The sequence below is a fragment of the Natrix helvetica genome (genome assembly GCF_964273705.1).
Source record: "Natrix helvetica genome assembly, chromosome: 2".
Taxonomy (NCBI): Eukaryota; Metazoa; Chordata; class Lepidosauria; order Squamata; family Natricidae; genus Natrix; species Natrix helvetica.
This window is the reverse complement of record NC_138552.1, coordinates 246751903-246769121: the sequence shown is the minus strand read 5'-3', so window position 1 is coordinate 246769121 and position 17219 is coordinate 246751903. Positions and strand designations below refer to the sequence as shown.

The 17219-nt window shown below is 38.4% G+C and overlaps 2 protein-coding genes across 11 annotated transcripts in view; both read left to right on the top strand.

The window, feature by feature from the left end:
• Positions 1–5838, top strand: part of TRERF1 (transcriptional regulating factor 1) — a 110648-nt gene extending 104810 nt beyond the window's left edge. For all 10 annotated transcript variants that reach the window (XM_081945536.1, XM_081945540.1, XM_081945535.1 and 7 more), the window contains one exon: positions 259–5838. In XM_081945536.1, coding sequence (XP_081801662.1) covers positions 259–580 — 322 coding nt within the window. In that variant the 3' untranslated portion in view covers positions 581–5838. The remainder of the gene's footprint in view (positions 1–258) is intronic.
• A 3343-nt stretch (positions 5839–9181) lies between these two features.
• On the top strand, positions 9182–16612 carry MRPS10 (mitochondrial ribosomal protein S10). Its single transcript, XM_081942257.1, has 7 exons — positions 9182–9543; positions 11063–11121; positions 11229–11301; positions 11517–11656; positions 14755–14863; positions 15190–15279; positions 16245–16612. Exons 1-7 carry the CDS (start codon positions 9457–9459, stop codon positions 16329–16331), a joined length of 645 nt encoding a protein of 214 aa, XP_081798383.1. The 5' UTR covers positions 9182–9456; the 3' UTR covers positions 16332–16612.
• Positions 16613–17219: the final 607 nt, after the last annotated feature.

Genomic DNA, 17219 nt, shown 5'->3' with positions numbered 1-17219 from the left:
TCGTAAGGATGAACAACTACTGTGGTGCTGCATGATTCGTAATTTAGGAACTTGCTCACAAATGCTAGGGGCCGCTTATTGCGTAACTTCGAATGTTTGATAAGGGAACGCTCAATCCGGGGATTACCTGTATCTGATCAGCAGTGAAGGATCAGCCCCTTCTTTCCCAGAGGAGATGTAATTCTTGGAGAAAATGTAATATACCTCTGTAATTTATATAGATTCCCTTTTGTCCCCTCCCTTTTCATATTGCATTAGGATATTTTTCAAAATCAAAAGCCGCAATGCTCACATGAAGACCCACCGCCAGCAGGAAGAACAACAGAGGCAGAAAGCCCAGAAGGCTGCTGTTGCAGCCGAAATGGCAGCCACAATTGCAAGGACTGCTGAATCACCAGGGCACAGCTTGATCCCCCTGGATCATTTAGACTTGATAAAGCAAGTTGAACAGGGAGACGACCTTAGCAGCGATGTTGTACAGGAACTGGATGAAGTAATTGACAGGGATGAAGTGATGAACCCCAGCCTCTTACTGGTTGAAGAAGAATCAGAGTTGCTTCAGGATGATGTTGAGCTGTAGACAAAATGAGCCATGTCTGTAACATTACTGATACCAGTTGAAATCAGTTTCCTCCAGTGAAAAGGCTATATTTCTTACTTCCCTTTTATTTTAAACTGTTTCTATAGCTGGATTCTTTTAAATCCAGAACCGGCCGAACACATCTGTCTTGTGATGTTCTTTCTTTTGTTTTCTTTTTTTAAAAGTGGAGGGGAATTGTTGTTTTCTAAAGGAATCTTGTGTAATATATTGGAATCAAATATTCTGAAAAATCCATATATCTTAAAACTTTTAAAAGAAACATCATATTCTTTCAATTCCTCAGGAGACTTTCTTTTGTTCACGTTTGTTAATTCTGGCTTCAAAAAAGCCTGCAATAGGACCGTGAGACGGCAAAAACAAGTCAGTGATACCTGCATCTTCAATCCAAGATGGACATGGAATAAGTTGTTTGCATCTGGCGATTTTGGACTAGGGCAACAGCAACTTAATATGGTCCTTCTGCTTGGGCCTAAAATCAAGATAATCCAATTCAATTATTTCCTCTCACACCAAAAGTTTGACATCAAATGAAAATTCTGAGGAGACCTTGATTGTCTGTCCTAACAATATTTAAATGGATGTTCTGTTTGCTTGGGCACAGGCTGATTGATAGCAATATATCCTGTTCTGCTTTACTTGGTTCTGAAAGGAAGAAACAACCATGAAATCAGAAGGAATGACTAAATCATAGGTGTCAGACTTGATCCTGTCGTGGGCCGCATCGTTATTTTGTTTGCCCTTGGGGCGCTGGGATGTGCATGGCCTGCATGTTGCGGCCAGCTGGGTGGGCATAGCCATGCCTAGGGCAGTAGGGGCCGGTCCCTCGCTGTCTCCATGACAGCCTCCAGACCAACTCTACGGCCTATCGTTGGCCAGATCTCGCCCACAGGCCGCGTGTTTGACACCTCTGGACTAGAACATTCCTCCCAGCAAAACTTTTTATTATAACCAAATTTAATATGTATACAATTGTTTCTTTTCAAGAATTTCCATAGTCATAATCCATACTTCTGGGCTTCCAATTTAGGAGATTCAGAAGGAACAGGGTCACTGAATGTGGGAATATCTAAGAGATTATAGATAGACTTTTGATTTTAGAATGACAAAATGGCTGAAGTCAACTCACCACCTTTTCATATAAGATTCCTGAATTGAATGTAAATTAATAATTGATGTAGTGAAGTATAGGCAATTTGTACAGTAAATCAGTTACTAAAAAGTTGTCTTTGAAAGTATAGGTACAATATGCTATATTTAGCTTCACAGCAGTGTTTTCCTGAAAAGAGGCAAGTCAAAAATTTTCTCACAGAAAAAAGAGAAAAAGGTCCTCCTTCAAATAAATCTGCATATATATATATCATCCATATACAAAAGAATGGTTTTGCACTTTGTCTCTGAACATAATTTTATGTGGCTACTGTGTCTCAGTGGCTGCAGAATGTACATATGCAGTTCTACGCAGACTTTGATGCAGTTCCATTCATTTTTGTAAACTGAATTATATATCATCATGAAAGTGTGTGCAGAACCTAGATGGAACCATGCAGGTTTTGGTCATTGCCAAAGAGTTTAAAACTGCCAATATAATTTGTTGATGAGTTGAGTGTAAATGTATTGAACATTGTACTTTTTATGCCTGCCAATTGTCTTTTATAGACTCACAGGTTTGAAACAAAAAATAACTCGAACCAGTTCCCTCACTGCCACTTGGCACCGCCAGTTTCGATTTTAGTGACTATGCATGCGCAGTTCTCTGTAAATTGTTCTGTGCATGCACGCAGAAGAATTTACAGAGAACTGTGCACGCGTGTGCATGTTGCGCACGGGTTGAGAACTGGCAGTAATGCCGGCAGCTACCCACCCCTGGATGGTAGGCACACCGGTGCGCTTATGCACACCCCTTACAGACCTCTTAGGAATGGAGTGAGGTCAACAGTAGACAGTCTTAGGTTAAAGTTTGGAAGACCTACATTGTTTTATGTGTTAAGCTTCTCATACATAGCCATAATTAATGTTTTAACAGTTTTCACTTTAATAACTATTTTGAAATTCAGATTTCTTTCCATTTTGTTTTTATGTTGCTATTTTAGCAATGCCCGAGGCTGCAAATTTAAGTACAAATTTAATCTCATCCAGTACAGTAATTGTGGTTGTTTCTTCCCTTTCCTGATTTTGTTACATTAGTTTTTAATATACACAGAGTAGTGTTTTATGATAATATTGTGCTAAACCAATAATGATCAAAATCTCACCCCTCTCTTCCTTTCCTGTTGTGTTTGAGAATGATTAGATGGATCAGTATAGTCAGGTTTGGAATATCCTAGCTAAGCAACTCTTTCAACATCAGGAGTGGGTTCAGTTTTTAATATAATTCTCTAGCATAATTTATCAGTGAATAAAGAGTTCAAAGTTATATGTCAGCATAAAATTACTCTGTTTGCATAATCATGGATAGATCTTAGTATTTGATAATTTAATAGTCTTAAAGATATTTTTTGTGAAAGTCAATTTTATGTGGCCAAATCCTAACGTTCCTACTCTTCAAAGCTTTGATAACCATGCCATCCATAATGGTTCTAGATGTGATAATCACTGCGTTCAAATCAGTTCTGTGCCCAATTATAGATTGCACGCACCACATGAAAAGTATCCAAGTTGAAATTATCAGTAATACCAAGTTTCCTTTCACTGGTCAGTAGGATATAAAGTGCAAGAAATCTGATGGGTTTCTTCCAGTGGTGGGATTCAGCCAGTTTGCACTACTTCGGCAGAACGTGTTAACGTTTTGAGCAGTTTGGTGAACTGGTTGTTTGAAGAAATCATTAGGGCAGAAAACCGGTTGTTAAATTATTTGAATCCCACCACTGGTTTCTTCTTCTGATGTGTATTAATTCTTTAACAAAGAAATTGAAGAGAGTTGATTAATATGGTTCATTGTGCAGTTGAGTAAAATCTTCATATTGGTTTTGGCTTTTCTTTTCCTTTTAACCTATCGTGGCCTTCCCAAGGACCAGGATTGGCAGATGTGGATGGTTAATGGTGATAAAGGCCCAGAGGTTGGGGATCTCTGTTAGAGACAGTTGTTATGTCTTAGTTGTGGCAGATTTGAAACTAAAAATAAGCCCAATAACATTAGCCAAGTTTGGGAACACCTATATTGTGTTTATGTTCTAAGAGTCTCATTTTAATTATATGACCAAAATACAAAACCGCAATTCATGTTTTAACAGTTTTCACTTTGGTAATATTGAAATTGTTTGAATTATAAGCCCCAAAGCTTTTTCATTTTCTATTACTTTCTTTCTTTTATGGCCCCATCAGTTCTTGCTTTCAGGCAAGCAAGTAAATGGTTTTTTTTTTCAGATCATCCATTGCACCATTGTTGCTACTTTGTCATAAGGTTGTTTGTAGTTAACCTGTGCAATCTTCTTGCAGCAGCTAACCAGGTGATCCATTGTTTCCTCAGTTTCTTTGCAGAAACAGGTTTTACTATCTGTTACTGTCTTCTCAACTCTGGCTTTGAATGCATTGTACTCTTGACCATTGCCAGATCTTATTATTATCTGCTTTGTCTGCTATTTTTTAAATATTATTATTATTATTATCAAATTTACTTGCCACCTATCTTGCAGTTCAAGGTGACTCCGAGTGGCAGTAAGAAAAAATATACAAATATCTGACAATTATAAATATAAAAGCAGATTAAAATTACAAACATTAAAACAAATTGAAAAACGTGAGTTTGGAAAGGAGAGGTGGGTTTGCCTGTCCTGTTGATGCATCAGCCATCTTCAGGACCTCATGCCAGCTGGCATAGTCAGGTTTTAAGGCTTTTCCTTTATAGGCTTAAAGAGAAGGGGTGGATATTATCTCCTATGGCAAGATGTTCCAAAGAGCAGAGGCCATAGCAGAAAAGGCTCTTCTGGATCCCACCAGCTGAAATTCATTGGCTGATGGATCTGCCATAGACCCAGCATGAGTGGGGTAAACCAATCCCCCCAAATGGTTCTGCCCATTTTTTTCACTTTCATAAAAGTGCAAAGGTCACAATAGATAATTCCAAGCTGATCTATATTATTTCCATATAAAACTATAAGGCAATTTTTTTAACCTTCATTAAGAAGCCGGTCATTACCTTCATTAAGCATCAGGCCATTATTCATCTAAATAACATTAGGTTTTAGTGTTCCACAAACTACGTCCATCAGATGAGGTGAGACTGCGTCTCAAAATTTACATCCAGTGTGAAACTTAAAGTCCAGCATACTTGGAGGCTCTTTCAGGATATTATAAATTTCTAGGTTTCCTTAGAATAAGGCTCTAATATGACATTGTTCCTGATTATTTCTTTAGATTTATAACCACAGCACTAGTGCCATTGGATTGTATTTTTACAATGTACTGGAAGGTATTGGTAAAATTGACGATATTGCAATTGATCTTTGGACTAATTCATGGCGAACCTGATAATGCATGGTTTCATTTAAAATTATATAAAGCAATTACTCTGGATATACGGAGATGTCATAAAATACACATTTTAACCTAACGGAATCTCAAAAAATCCTTGAAAGAATATTGGTACTTCTATAAAAATGTTGTTGAAATATGCTTCAATATTTTGCCAGAAAACCTATGGTGGGGGAGGTTCTATTTACTGAAATTTTGTGTTTAGCACAGTTATTTCAGTAACAAATTAGTTAAAAAGTGCACATAACCTAAGAAAAAAGGAAAATATATTTTAATGGAGAAATCTTATTTTCAGAACTATTTAACTGCTGATTGATTGTTACAAAAAAGTTGTAAATTTCTGAGGTATAGTGTAGTGTAAAAATATTTGGTTTAAAAACATTTAGCATTTTTTTATTATTTTGTTTTATAATAAAATGTTTGCCTGTTACGGCTTAATTACACCTGAGTTGCATGTGATTTAATTTCAGGATGTAATTGGGTCAGGTTTGCACTAAATGCTTAATTTCATAATATATTACATGGGAGGGGGCAATTTCCTTTTTCTCTGATGAGATAGAATGAAGCATGCATTGTACCTGGTACATAATTAAAAGCAAGTACTGTGTATAGATTATACAGCTTTTTTTTTTTGACAGGCAATTGTAAAATCAAAGGGATTCTGTAAGAGTTTGCAGGGAGAAACAGTATTTTATACTTTTGATAAGATATACTTTGTTTAAAAAAATGTTCATGTGATGGAAAAAATGTTTTAAATAAAAGAATCAGCATTTTGTTTTTTGGTTTCATATTTTCAAACTGCGGAATAGTGAAAATAAAGGAGTTAGCACGGTACTTTTCTGAACCTGAACAGGATCAAATTTTGATATAAATAGGGGCAGTCCAAAAGAGAGTTTGAAGTTGGCTAGAAAAAGAATACGGTAATTCCCTCCTCCTTAGGGAGGAGACAATAGGGCAGAAACTCAGAAAATTATTAAATACTGTACACCAATCTAAGCCCTCTTCCCTCCAATCATGTGATTCAAATTCCAAGACACACATACATAGCGAAGTATGGCCATTGTTGCTAAAGCAAACAAAAAGGATTCTAGAACCTATTTGTTACATCTTGCTCTTTGCCTTTCGCAACAGAACTCACATTTGAGCTTCATTTACTATAGCTTCTTGGAGAAACAATGCTATATTGTACAGTGAGAAGCCCTACAAAAACAATTTGATTCAAGGCCCCCATAATTTGGCTATTCCAGACTTAAAACCACACCCAAATGACCAAGAAGATCTTCAGAGAAAATCCCAAACTCCCCCCAAACTTAACGTCACTTGGGGTGATTTAAGTCTAAAGGCTCCTCTTTCCAGGGGAAAGTAGCACCAGCAAGACAAAAATCTACCTTTCCTATAGTAATGTCTTTCACCTCCACATTCAACTGTTCAAACAAAATAATGTGTAACTTAATTGTGTTGTGCCTTCAATGATTGTGTCAGATTAAGGGTGACCATGAACTCCTGAACTGCTACTGATTTCAGGTCACTTGGGAGGAAGTTGAATTACCCAAGCACTAACAGCCTTGGGATTTCCCTGCAGTGGTGGGTTCCGGATCGGTTGGAACGGGCCCGGTAGCATCCATATGGACACGCGCACACACAGCATGTGCATGCATCTTAACACCTCTGCGAACCTCCGCAACACTCCAGCTGCTCAACGGAGCATCGTGCAGCCGAAGACTTAAAAGACCGATGTGCTCAGGCGGGGGGGGGGTGCTCCGGAGTACCGTACCAGAACAGTATCCATTGCTCCAGGCAGGCTCCTTTACCCCCATACCGGGGCGTACCGACCGCAACCCACCACTTGGTAAGATAAGGTTGGAGTGGAGTGATGTGGACAGGGATGAGACTGCATAGGAGAGAGGGCAGTGCAACAGCTCAATGGTTCTTTTGAACGCAGCTTCAGCCAAAAGGGTCTCACATCCAATTGTTTGTGAAGCCACCGAGGTCTCCCAGATGACAACAATCTCCCCATTTCCCCCATAGTTAATCACTGCAGTCATGAAGCCCAAGTGAATGCATACCCTCTCCACTTTGGCCCACTATGTCTCAGTATGCACAAGTCATAAAAAAGAGAATATAGAATAACAGAGTTGGAAGGGACTTTGGAGGTCTTCTAGTCCAATCCCATGCTTGGGCAGGAATTTCTACACCACTTCAGATGAAGTCAGCTGTCTCATTCATTAATAGATCATGTGTATGTGTGGATCAAGCTTATTACAAGCCAATCTTGTATTCAGAAGCAACAGAATCAGGAACCCAGGGCTACCAACCATCCAGTCATCTGGCTTCAGGGGCAAATACAAAGGACTGGATGGTAGGATAGTTGTCAGTCAACAATCCCATCTTTTTTTAATGCAGCCTACCAGATTGCTGCTGTAACTTCAACTGCCAATTGCACCCTCAATGTATATCAGTGGTGGGTTGCTAGCCGGTTTGCTACCGGTTCACTCATGTTGATGTGCTCGCATCGTGCAACACTTCTGCCGCCACTACTGGTTCGACTGAACCGGGCCAAATGGGGAGCAACCCACCTCAGTTCTTCCCCCCCTTTTCTCCCTGCATCCCACTTCTATCTACCCTCAAACTTCCAAGGCCAAGGAACCTAAACACTCTTCTACAAACACCTCTCATAAACCACCTTACCAACTGATCTCAATTGTTGACAGATCTATACAGGATTATGTAACCGTTGTGGCCTAGTACAATCCATTCTGTGCACCTCAAAATGCTGTGTGTATTGGAATTGGTATATATTGGTATATACTTAAGCAATTTTTAAAATGTGTGAATTTATGCTCTAGAATTCCCCAGCCAGCATTCTGGGAGTTGAAATCCACAAGTCTTAAGGCTGCAAGGTTTGAGAAACTCAGCTATATGAACTCACAGCATAGATTCCTTATTCACAAAATCATGAGGACCTTCTTTATGTTTTAATTCATTAAAAATACTTTTGATCTAAGGAACCTATGCTGTGAGTTCATATAGCTGAGTTTCTCAAACCTTGCAGCCTTAAGACGTGTGGATTTCAACTCCCAGAATGCTGGCTGAGGAATTCTAGAGCATAAATTCACACATTTTAAAAATTGCTTAAGTGTGAAAAATACTGAAAGTTTGACGTGTTTTTCTAAAGTTACTGGAAGGGCTCCATAAACGCTGCTGGCGGTTTTCTGCTCCACCTTCTTCCGGTGTCGTGTGCTCGAACTCTTCGTGGGCGCCCGTCTCGTACACAGAAAGACAGTTGATCAAGTTTTGTGATCTACTGACTGCTTTGGATCCTCGCGTTCACATGATTAAAACCGATCGTTTGCACGAAGCTGAACTCGAACGGCGAGAGGGGGACCGAGGCAAGCAGGCCGTAGAAGCGCTACCTCAGCCAGTTTCTTCTCCTTTCCTTTTCTTCTACGCTGCAGCCTGAACGTTAAGCTTTGGGTTCAGAACTGGGCGGAAATGCAAGGGCGGCACACTGTAAAGCAGCGTTGAGCAATCCTGATAGAAACATTTCACCAATCACGGTCGATTACGGGACAATTCAGTCCTTTTATTAAGATGTTGGGATTAGCGACCGGTCTGAAATTTGATTACGATGCTACAAGGTGATTTCACTGTGGGGATGTTCACACGAGACCTTCGGCTGCTTTCACCATTATCAAGCGCGATCGGAAACAGCAGGCAACCTCGTCCTTGCTCCGGCGTTGGGGCGTAACCTCATGAGGCTGCCCTACCATGGCGTAGTAAACTATGCATTTGGTCTCTGCGTGTGGCAAAATGGGGATCCCACTGTCCCCTTTCCTTTTAGCATCCCTTTCTCGGAGAAAGATTTGTTGGGATGTGCACCAAAGACAAATTCCTTGTGTGTCCAATCACACTTGGCCAATAAAGAATAATATTTCTATTCCTATTCCATTCTATTCTCTAGGACTGTCATCCAACCTTGAGTAGCGCTGCCCCGCTGTCTATAGGCGGCAGTCGCTCAACCTGGTCACAGTGCGGTGCGTCTCTCAAGCCTCGCCCCATTCCAGGCAGGTTTGTATTGACAGTCCCTGCAGTGCAGGTTTATTTCTCCTGGACGCATTTGCAAACAAAAATTAAAATAATTAAGACTAATCCCTCATCAGCTTTGGAAAGCAAAGTAACTGGGGCTCTTTGCGTTAATGGATCTTTTTTTACACCGCCTTTTCTTGAAAGGGATGAGAGCTCGTAAACGGCGTAGAAAACCCTTTTCGGCGGACCAAGGAAGACTTACCGCCCCCTACTTTCACTTTTATACGTCGGTTTCCTGAGATCCGAAACGGACACTCTAGCGCAAAACGCCGCTCAGGCTGTCTGAATAGGGAAACTCCATGGTATCTTGGCAAGAGGAAGTTGCGGAAGGGGCGGGCAAGATGGCGGCGCGAGCGGCCTTGACTCTTCTAAGCCGGCTATGGCAGGTAATGTTGGTGTTTGAGGAGTTTCCGGGGATGGGAGCAAATTTATATACCAGCCTTTGCCGGCTACGCGGTTCGTATTAATCTTAATCGCCTGGCTGGGAAGGTTAGTTGTAGTTTCGGTGCATGTGAACCGGCATCTGTTGGCTGGGGAAGAGTGGTCGGGTAGGTCCCCCTGCTTCTTCCCAAAAAGCAGAGAACGCCAAATTGAGTGTTTACATTTCCAACAAACAATTGTAATGTGCTGGCACTTAAATGGCTTTAAATAATACCTCCTTGGTGCTGTTTATGGAGCAAATTTAGCCTAAGCGAACTTAGATTGGTTCTAAATGCACCTTAGCAAAGGGGAAACACCTTGTATGCTGCTGTTATAAGTCAAAATGGTGCCGTGGTTACACTGCTAGATCAGCATCAGAGATAACTCCAAGGTTACTCTCAGACAAGGAAGTTGATTGGGTGACTTGGACTTGTCTCCCTCTTTCACCCCAGTTCACACTCAGAGTGGTGGCTGTGGGGAAAAGTGGGGGGAGAGGTGCAGTATGCATCACCTTGAACTCCTATAAATCTGACAATAATAATGAAAGGAGCTCATGGATTTGAATCTTCAATTGAAATGTTTCAACCTTTTGTTGGCAATTACTGCAGAATTTTGAACTTGCTAACCTTTAGATTGATTTTAAGCACAATTTATATTTATTTGAATTGGACTGGATTGGATTGCAAAATAGTCTAAAGGGAATCTAGGGACCAGTCTTTCAGTGGTCCATAGATTTCTTTAGACTGTTTTGCAATCCAATTTAACAAAATCAAACTGAGCATAGCTATATGTTTGTATAAAACATGCACACATGGATAATTACTGCTCTCATCTTTTTACCAGCAAGTTCAATGTGGCTTTCATCAGTCCTGGGTGACATTTGGCTGACTTTTTTAAAAAAAAGATTTGTTTATTGGAAATTTATGTTTATGCTTTTCAAAGCTATGTAATAACACACCACATATCAAGAAATCACTTCTGTAAATGTTTACTTAAAGACTGACTTCTATATTAATAGAACTATAAACTCTAAAACTATTGTTGCTGTGTGTGAAATAACAATATTTCACATCCCAATGAAAAATTCTGTCACTGTAGAAAGCACTAAGCACACATGGATGCCAAATTATGTATTCCTGAAAAAGCAAATATTTTGGTCTGAATGGATGGTGGGAGACCCATTGGATCTCAAGATGCAAGACTTCAGACTTGTTTAGTTAATCATCTATTAATCACATTTTTATACCACCCATCTCAGTTAAACTCTTGTCCAAGCAGTGTTGACCATGAACAAAATATGTTAAAGATTCTATAATCAAATGAAGAGGCAGTTTGTAGATATGTGTTGGCTTTAATATCAATAATCTAAACTTGTTTCCCTTTTTGCCTTTTAAAAAAATCTATAGTTTGAGATAAAATTCTGGAAAACTACCAATGATAAAGTATACGTAATATAATATTAACTATGTCATTTTTATTTTTTAGGGGCCAGAAAAAATTCTTGTAGCACACAAAGTTCCATTAAAGCAACATAACTTTCTTAAGTAAGTTTGCCACATTGAGTTAGTGCGATATCGAAGCTGTGACTTCAGTTTTTATGATCAATGACAGTTCCAAAGTAACTCATACTGATTCCCCTTTTACTTTTCAGAAATAATCACTTGATATGGATTCAATCTTCAAGGGCCAACAATAATATTCAACAGCCTGCAACGAATCCACTGGTATGTGTGATGATTTTCAGTGAATACTTTTTCAGTAACTAAGAAATGAAACTATGATCTAAATTGTATTTGTACAAACTGAAAAAAGTAGAAGAATAACAATTACTTAATTTTAACATGTATCAGATAATTTATATTTAAACCATAATAACTGTATTCAGGGTGACACCTTTAGAATGCTGATGCTAAATTATTTCTCTTTGCTTCCAAACTAGGTATCTGTTTCTGATGAGCCAGATATATTATATAAAAGACTGGCTATTTTAGTTAAGGGGCATGATAGAGCTGTGTTGGACAGTTATGAATATTTCATGGTGCTAGCTGCAAAAGAACTTGGTCTCTCCATTGAAAAAATGTAAGTACTGTTGATCTTTATACTTACTCAGTCTTTCTAGAGCTTTATTCTCAAGTAGACTAACTCACTGCATTACATACTTCCAAATCTTATAGTTCCACTAATTGTCCAAAGAACAAAAATCAAACTGGAAGAACACAATTGTAATGGGCCATTTAGGCCATTGCTCTGTGTTCAGTTGGAGATTCCCAAATTAAAGAATACTGACATGATTTTCTAGAATGCAGCCGCGCGGGTTATTATGGGGAGATCGAGATTCTCCCATATAACACCTATCCTGCGCGAGCTGCACTGGCTTCCTGTGGCCTACCGGGTGCGCTTCAAGGTACTGGTTACCATCTTCAAAGCGCTCCATGGCACAGGGCCTAGTTACCTGCGGGATCGCGTCCTGCCCCATACATCCCTGCGACCCACTCGCTCACACAGGGAGGGGCTACTCCGGGTGCCGTCCTCTAGAGAGTGCCTGGGGACGGTGCCCAGGAGTAGGGCCTTCTCTGTGGTGGGCCCTACCCTTTGGAATGACCTCCCCCCAGACATCCGGACAACAACCGATCTTCGCTCCTTCCGTATGAAGCTGAAGACCTACCTGTTTTGTCAAGCCGGCCTGGCATAACGTTACTATCTTGCCACCCCAGGTCATTTTACAATGGGAAATTTTGTTTTTAATATTTTTGGGGTTTTAAACTTTGTAAGTATGCTTATTTATGGACTTATTTTTACCTCCTCTGCACGATTTTATGGTGCTATCTTGATTATTGCTCTGTACGTCGCCCCGAGTCCCTGTGGGGAGAGGGGGCGACTAATAAGTTCAATAAAATAAATAAATAAATAAATAGTATGTCCAATGAAGGATAACCTGTCACCTGTCAGTGTAATTTAGTCCAGAATCAGCTTGGGGCAAACTGCTCTCTGAGTTACTTTTTATTTTATATTTATATCCTGCTTCATTCCTTGTAGACTGTAGACAGATAGAAGGTTAAAGCAATAACCAAAATTTAAATGTTTTTTTTCAAAGAATCAATAGTAAGCCGTATGGATGCCTGTCAAAATAAACTAAACATAAAGTAAAACATGGATTGGAAAAATATTGGTCTGCTTGTAAACTCCCTTTAAATTCAGGGCTACATGTACCTGGGGGAAAGCTAATTGATAAAATGAGAGAGTCATTGACCAGCTCAGCTGTCTATCCATGTTTCATGACATTTGCAAGGAAAGTGGCTTCAAAATAGGGGTTTTTTTTTAGTTTGTTATCTTTGTTTTAATAGCTGCCTTTTGTACTAGTTACAGCATCTGAGCAACTAGTTACAGCATCTGAGTCATCTCCAAGGGTAGCCACACTGACTCTATTGCAGTAATCCAACCAAATGATGATCAGGGCATGGGTTATTATTACCAGGGCCTCTTGGTCTAAGTAGAGCTGGAGCTCAGTGAAATCTGCTTTGACTACATTTATCACCTGCTACATACGCAGGAGCTGAAAGTCCAGGGAAACCCCCAAGTCAGGAACCAACTACTTGGCTCCCTCAGGTGCAATTGCTGAGTCAATGTTGCGTTATCTAGATGTTTATGGACAACTAGCAATTTTGACTTGGTGGAATTTAGTCTGAGCTTGTTTTCTTCTTATCCAGATCTTTCAGGTACCAATTTAGGGCTTTTATATTACCTCCAGCTTAGCCTAGAGTAGGAATGTATAATTAGCAATAGCGTTAGCACTAACACAGGTAGTCCTTACCTTACAACAGTTACTTAGTGACCGTTCAAAGTTACAATGTCATTGAAAAGGAGTTATGACCATTTTTCACACTTACAATCATTGCAGCATCCCCATGGTCATATGATATACATTCGGATGCTTGATAACTGACTCGCATTTATGATGGTTGCAGTGTCCTGAGGTAATGTGATCACCTTTTTCAGCCTTCTGACAAGCCAAGTCAATGGGGAAACCAGATTCACTTAACAACTGTGTTACTAATTTAACAACTGCAGTGAATTGCTTAACAAAGTCATAAAATGAGGCAAAGTCATAAAATGAGGCAAAACTCACTTAACAAATTTCCCATTTAGCAACATAAATTTGGGGCTCAATTGTGGTCGTAAGTTGAGGACTACCTGTATACTGCTTCATAGTGTTTGACAGCACTCTCTGAGTGGTCTTCAATGTCAGTATATTGGCCCAACAATCTGGGTCCTCATTTTATCGACCTTGGAAGAATGGAAGGCTGAGTCAACCTTGAGCTCATCAGGATTGAACCCCAGACCATGGGCATAATTAGGTATCATATATTGATGACATTTCAGCTCAAACCACTGGCAATTTCATATACATATTTAATAATATATGGGGAAAGGCCCATGTCCTAAGGTATTCTATGTTATTGTTCCCAGGAATCTGAATCCTAACCCATGATAGAAACCACTTGCTTAAACAGTAGAATTGCCACAGAACAGTGCACTCAACTCTCAGTTCCTACAATCAGTGAGAAAGGTATAATGATTGATTATATTAAACACTGTTGAGAAGTATAAAAAGGAGACGTTCCCCACATTTAGTCCCTACAGAAGTCAATGACCAGAGCAACCAATGCTGCTGTTGTAGAGCCAATTTGAACTCATCTTAAGTCTTAGGAAAGAGTGAGTCCTAGAAAGAGTCTGGACTAATTAAGCTATATGAACTTTTGTTTGCAGGCTTATGACCTAAAATAAAACAAGTCTTGATGTTATATAAGCTGTTTGAATAATTGTTTCAAAGTAAACTTTAAGCAAAGTCACCTTCCATTCTATCACAATTGAATTATTTTATATATATAAAAATACGGTACCTGTATTTGAAGTTTTACCTTTTCATTTATATGCATTGTCTGTTGCCTACTTCCAAGATCTGCACTTCAAAACATTGGATAATCTAGATCCCAAATTATGTAATTTAACTGCTACATAACCTGATCAGGAAAAAAACACATCCCCTCCAGATGAAGGCTTAGCTTAATTTGTTCTTTTTCTTTTTCCAACTTTCTAACTAATTGCAGTTATTTATATTGTTGGCTGTAATTTCAGAAATAGATTATGTCTACATGATTAAAATGTTATTTTTTTAGAGAAAAGCCTCCTAAAAAGATAGAAAGATTAACACTTCTGAAATCAGTACACATTTATAAGAAGCACAGAGTTCAATATGAAATGAGAACACATTATCAGTATATAGAGGTAAGTAAACAACTGCATGTTCAACTAAAAAATAATAATAGGTACATAGAACACACAGAAAACAGTGTTTTTGAAAAGAGTGTATACCTTCTCTCAACAAGTTAGATATTTGTTAACATGATAGGTAGTTATAGCCACATCCAGGCTTTATATTTTGATTTTCTGGAGTTAAGTAAACATAAAGAAAATACAGGATGATTCAAGCTAGGAGAAAACTCTTATTAAGTCAGACACTATTTACAATTGCTACCTAATGCTACCTGTACAAGCAGATTTTTCCCCAGATTATTGTTACCAGAAAAGTATAAGAGTGCTTTCTATTTCAGTTAAAGAATTTAACTGGTAGCACAGCCAATGTTTACTTGGAATACATTCAGCGAAATCTACCAGAAGGGGTTGCCATGGAAGTCAAAAAGGTATTTATAATGTTGTTCTGTTTATAGGGGTGTGCAAAATGTTTCATACACAAATTCTTCTATGCATGGAGCAGCTATTTTAGAATGGCCTGGACTCAAACCAAAAAAATACCTTCCTGAACTCAATCACTTGCTTTTGTGTTGGAAGCATCATGCACACAATAAAACAGCTGTTTTGATTAGGGCAAAAATGGGGGGGGGGAGGAATACAAGATTGTCAGCAGCTGAGGAGAGGCAGGGGATGGAAGAGCAGTTGTGTGTCTATGGGAGAACGCCACACTGAGACAACAGAAGCAAGCAGGGGGGGGGGGGGAAGGGAGGAAGATTGGAAGATTGATAAACTATACTAGGCTAGGAGCTGCAGGGAGTGAGGGCAGTGCATACAAGTAGTCGTCTACTTATGATCATTGACGGTTCAAAATTACAGTGACTTTGTAACTAGAGACTAGTGATCTATACTTGCGCTTGCAAGCATCTTACTGCCCCTGCGGTCATGTGATCACAAATTCAAGTGCCTGATAACTGACTTGCATTTACAATCTGTTGCAGCATCCTGTGGTCACGTGATCGCAACCCTTTTTTCCAAAATTTGGGGGGAAAGTCCATTGGGGAACTGGGTTCTCTTAATCATTGTAAACATTGTAAAATGGGATCTGACTTGACTTACGATCACAATAACTTATGACAGAAATTCCAGTCCAAATTGCAGTCCTAAGTTGAGGAGTATCTGTATCAATTTCTAGAACAGGATGATTTGCTTTGGAGTTAGAATCAAAACATTCTCCTTGTCTATGTAATATAAAATATGTTGAATTCTTAAGTTTTAATATTAATCAGATAACTACTAAAGCAGAAGTCTTCACACTTTGTGTTGGGTTTTTAAAAAATACCTACATAATTTAACTAGAGAATCTATGAACTATTCCAACATAAGGATGTAACTATATATTTTCCATTGTTTTTAGACCAAATTAGAGAAACTTCCTGATCATATTAAGAAACCTGTTTGGGATGTCCTGCCTGCAGTAGAAGAAACTACAATTACATCATAAAAACCTGGACTCTTTTTTTAAAATTTCCCTTTAGGTTAATTAGGAAATCAACATGAAATACCATAGTTCTTTTATAAAATTACACCTATTTTGAAAGAGCCCTGTATCAGGGTACTTACAGGAAATCTTATTACTTGACCAAAACAAGTATTTGAACTTTACAATGAAAGCTTAAAGGTTCAGAAGCAATTAAAGAAAAAAAGTGAACATTTCATCTGCACCATAAAGATGTTGAAAATGATAGTGTGTCTGTATATTAATAAAACAAATATTATACCAAATTATTTGTTAACATTTATTATTTGAAATGATAATTTACTTCAGTTGTTTCCTATATAGATGCCTTGAGGAGAGAACCATCTAACTTGTAATATTCTATTACTAACTCTATAAACACTGAAATATTTTTACGTAATATTTTTGAACACATTTAGAGAATTTTCAATAGGGAATTAATTGTGGGATTCATTTACACTGTTATGAAACTGAGGATGGAAGTATTTGTATATATTTGATATGTTGAATCATTTAAGTTCTGCTGAAAGGAACAGCTATATATACTTTTACTCAGCCATTAAAAGCCAAAAAATCTAGACTTTTATACAAATATTTAATTCGTTGTTTAGTTTCCAGGTAAGTTACTCTGAATAATGTTTTTGTATGATTAATTGTATCTTAATATTTTAAAGTTATTTTAAGTGGCATTAATCAAAAGACAAGATTGAAATTTAATTTTTTAAAAATGTACACCCATCTTTACACATACATCTTTACACATACAAGTAGGAAGTAAATTTTGGAAACAGAACATAAAGCACATTTGGAATAGCCATGATAGAAAGCTGATAAGATTTTTCTGAAATCCAAATTCAACTAATAAGTAAATAA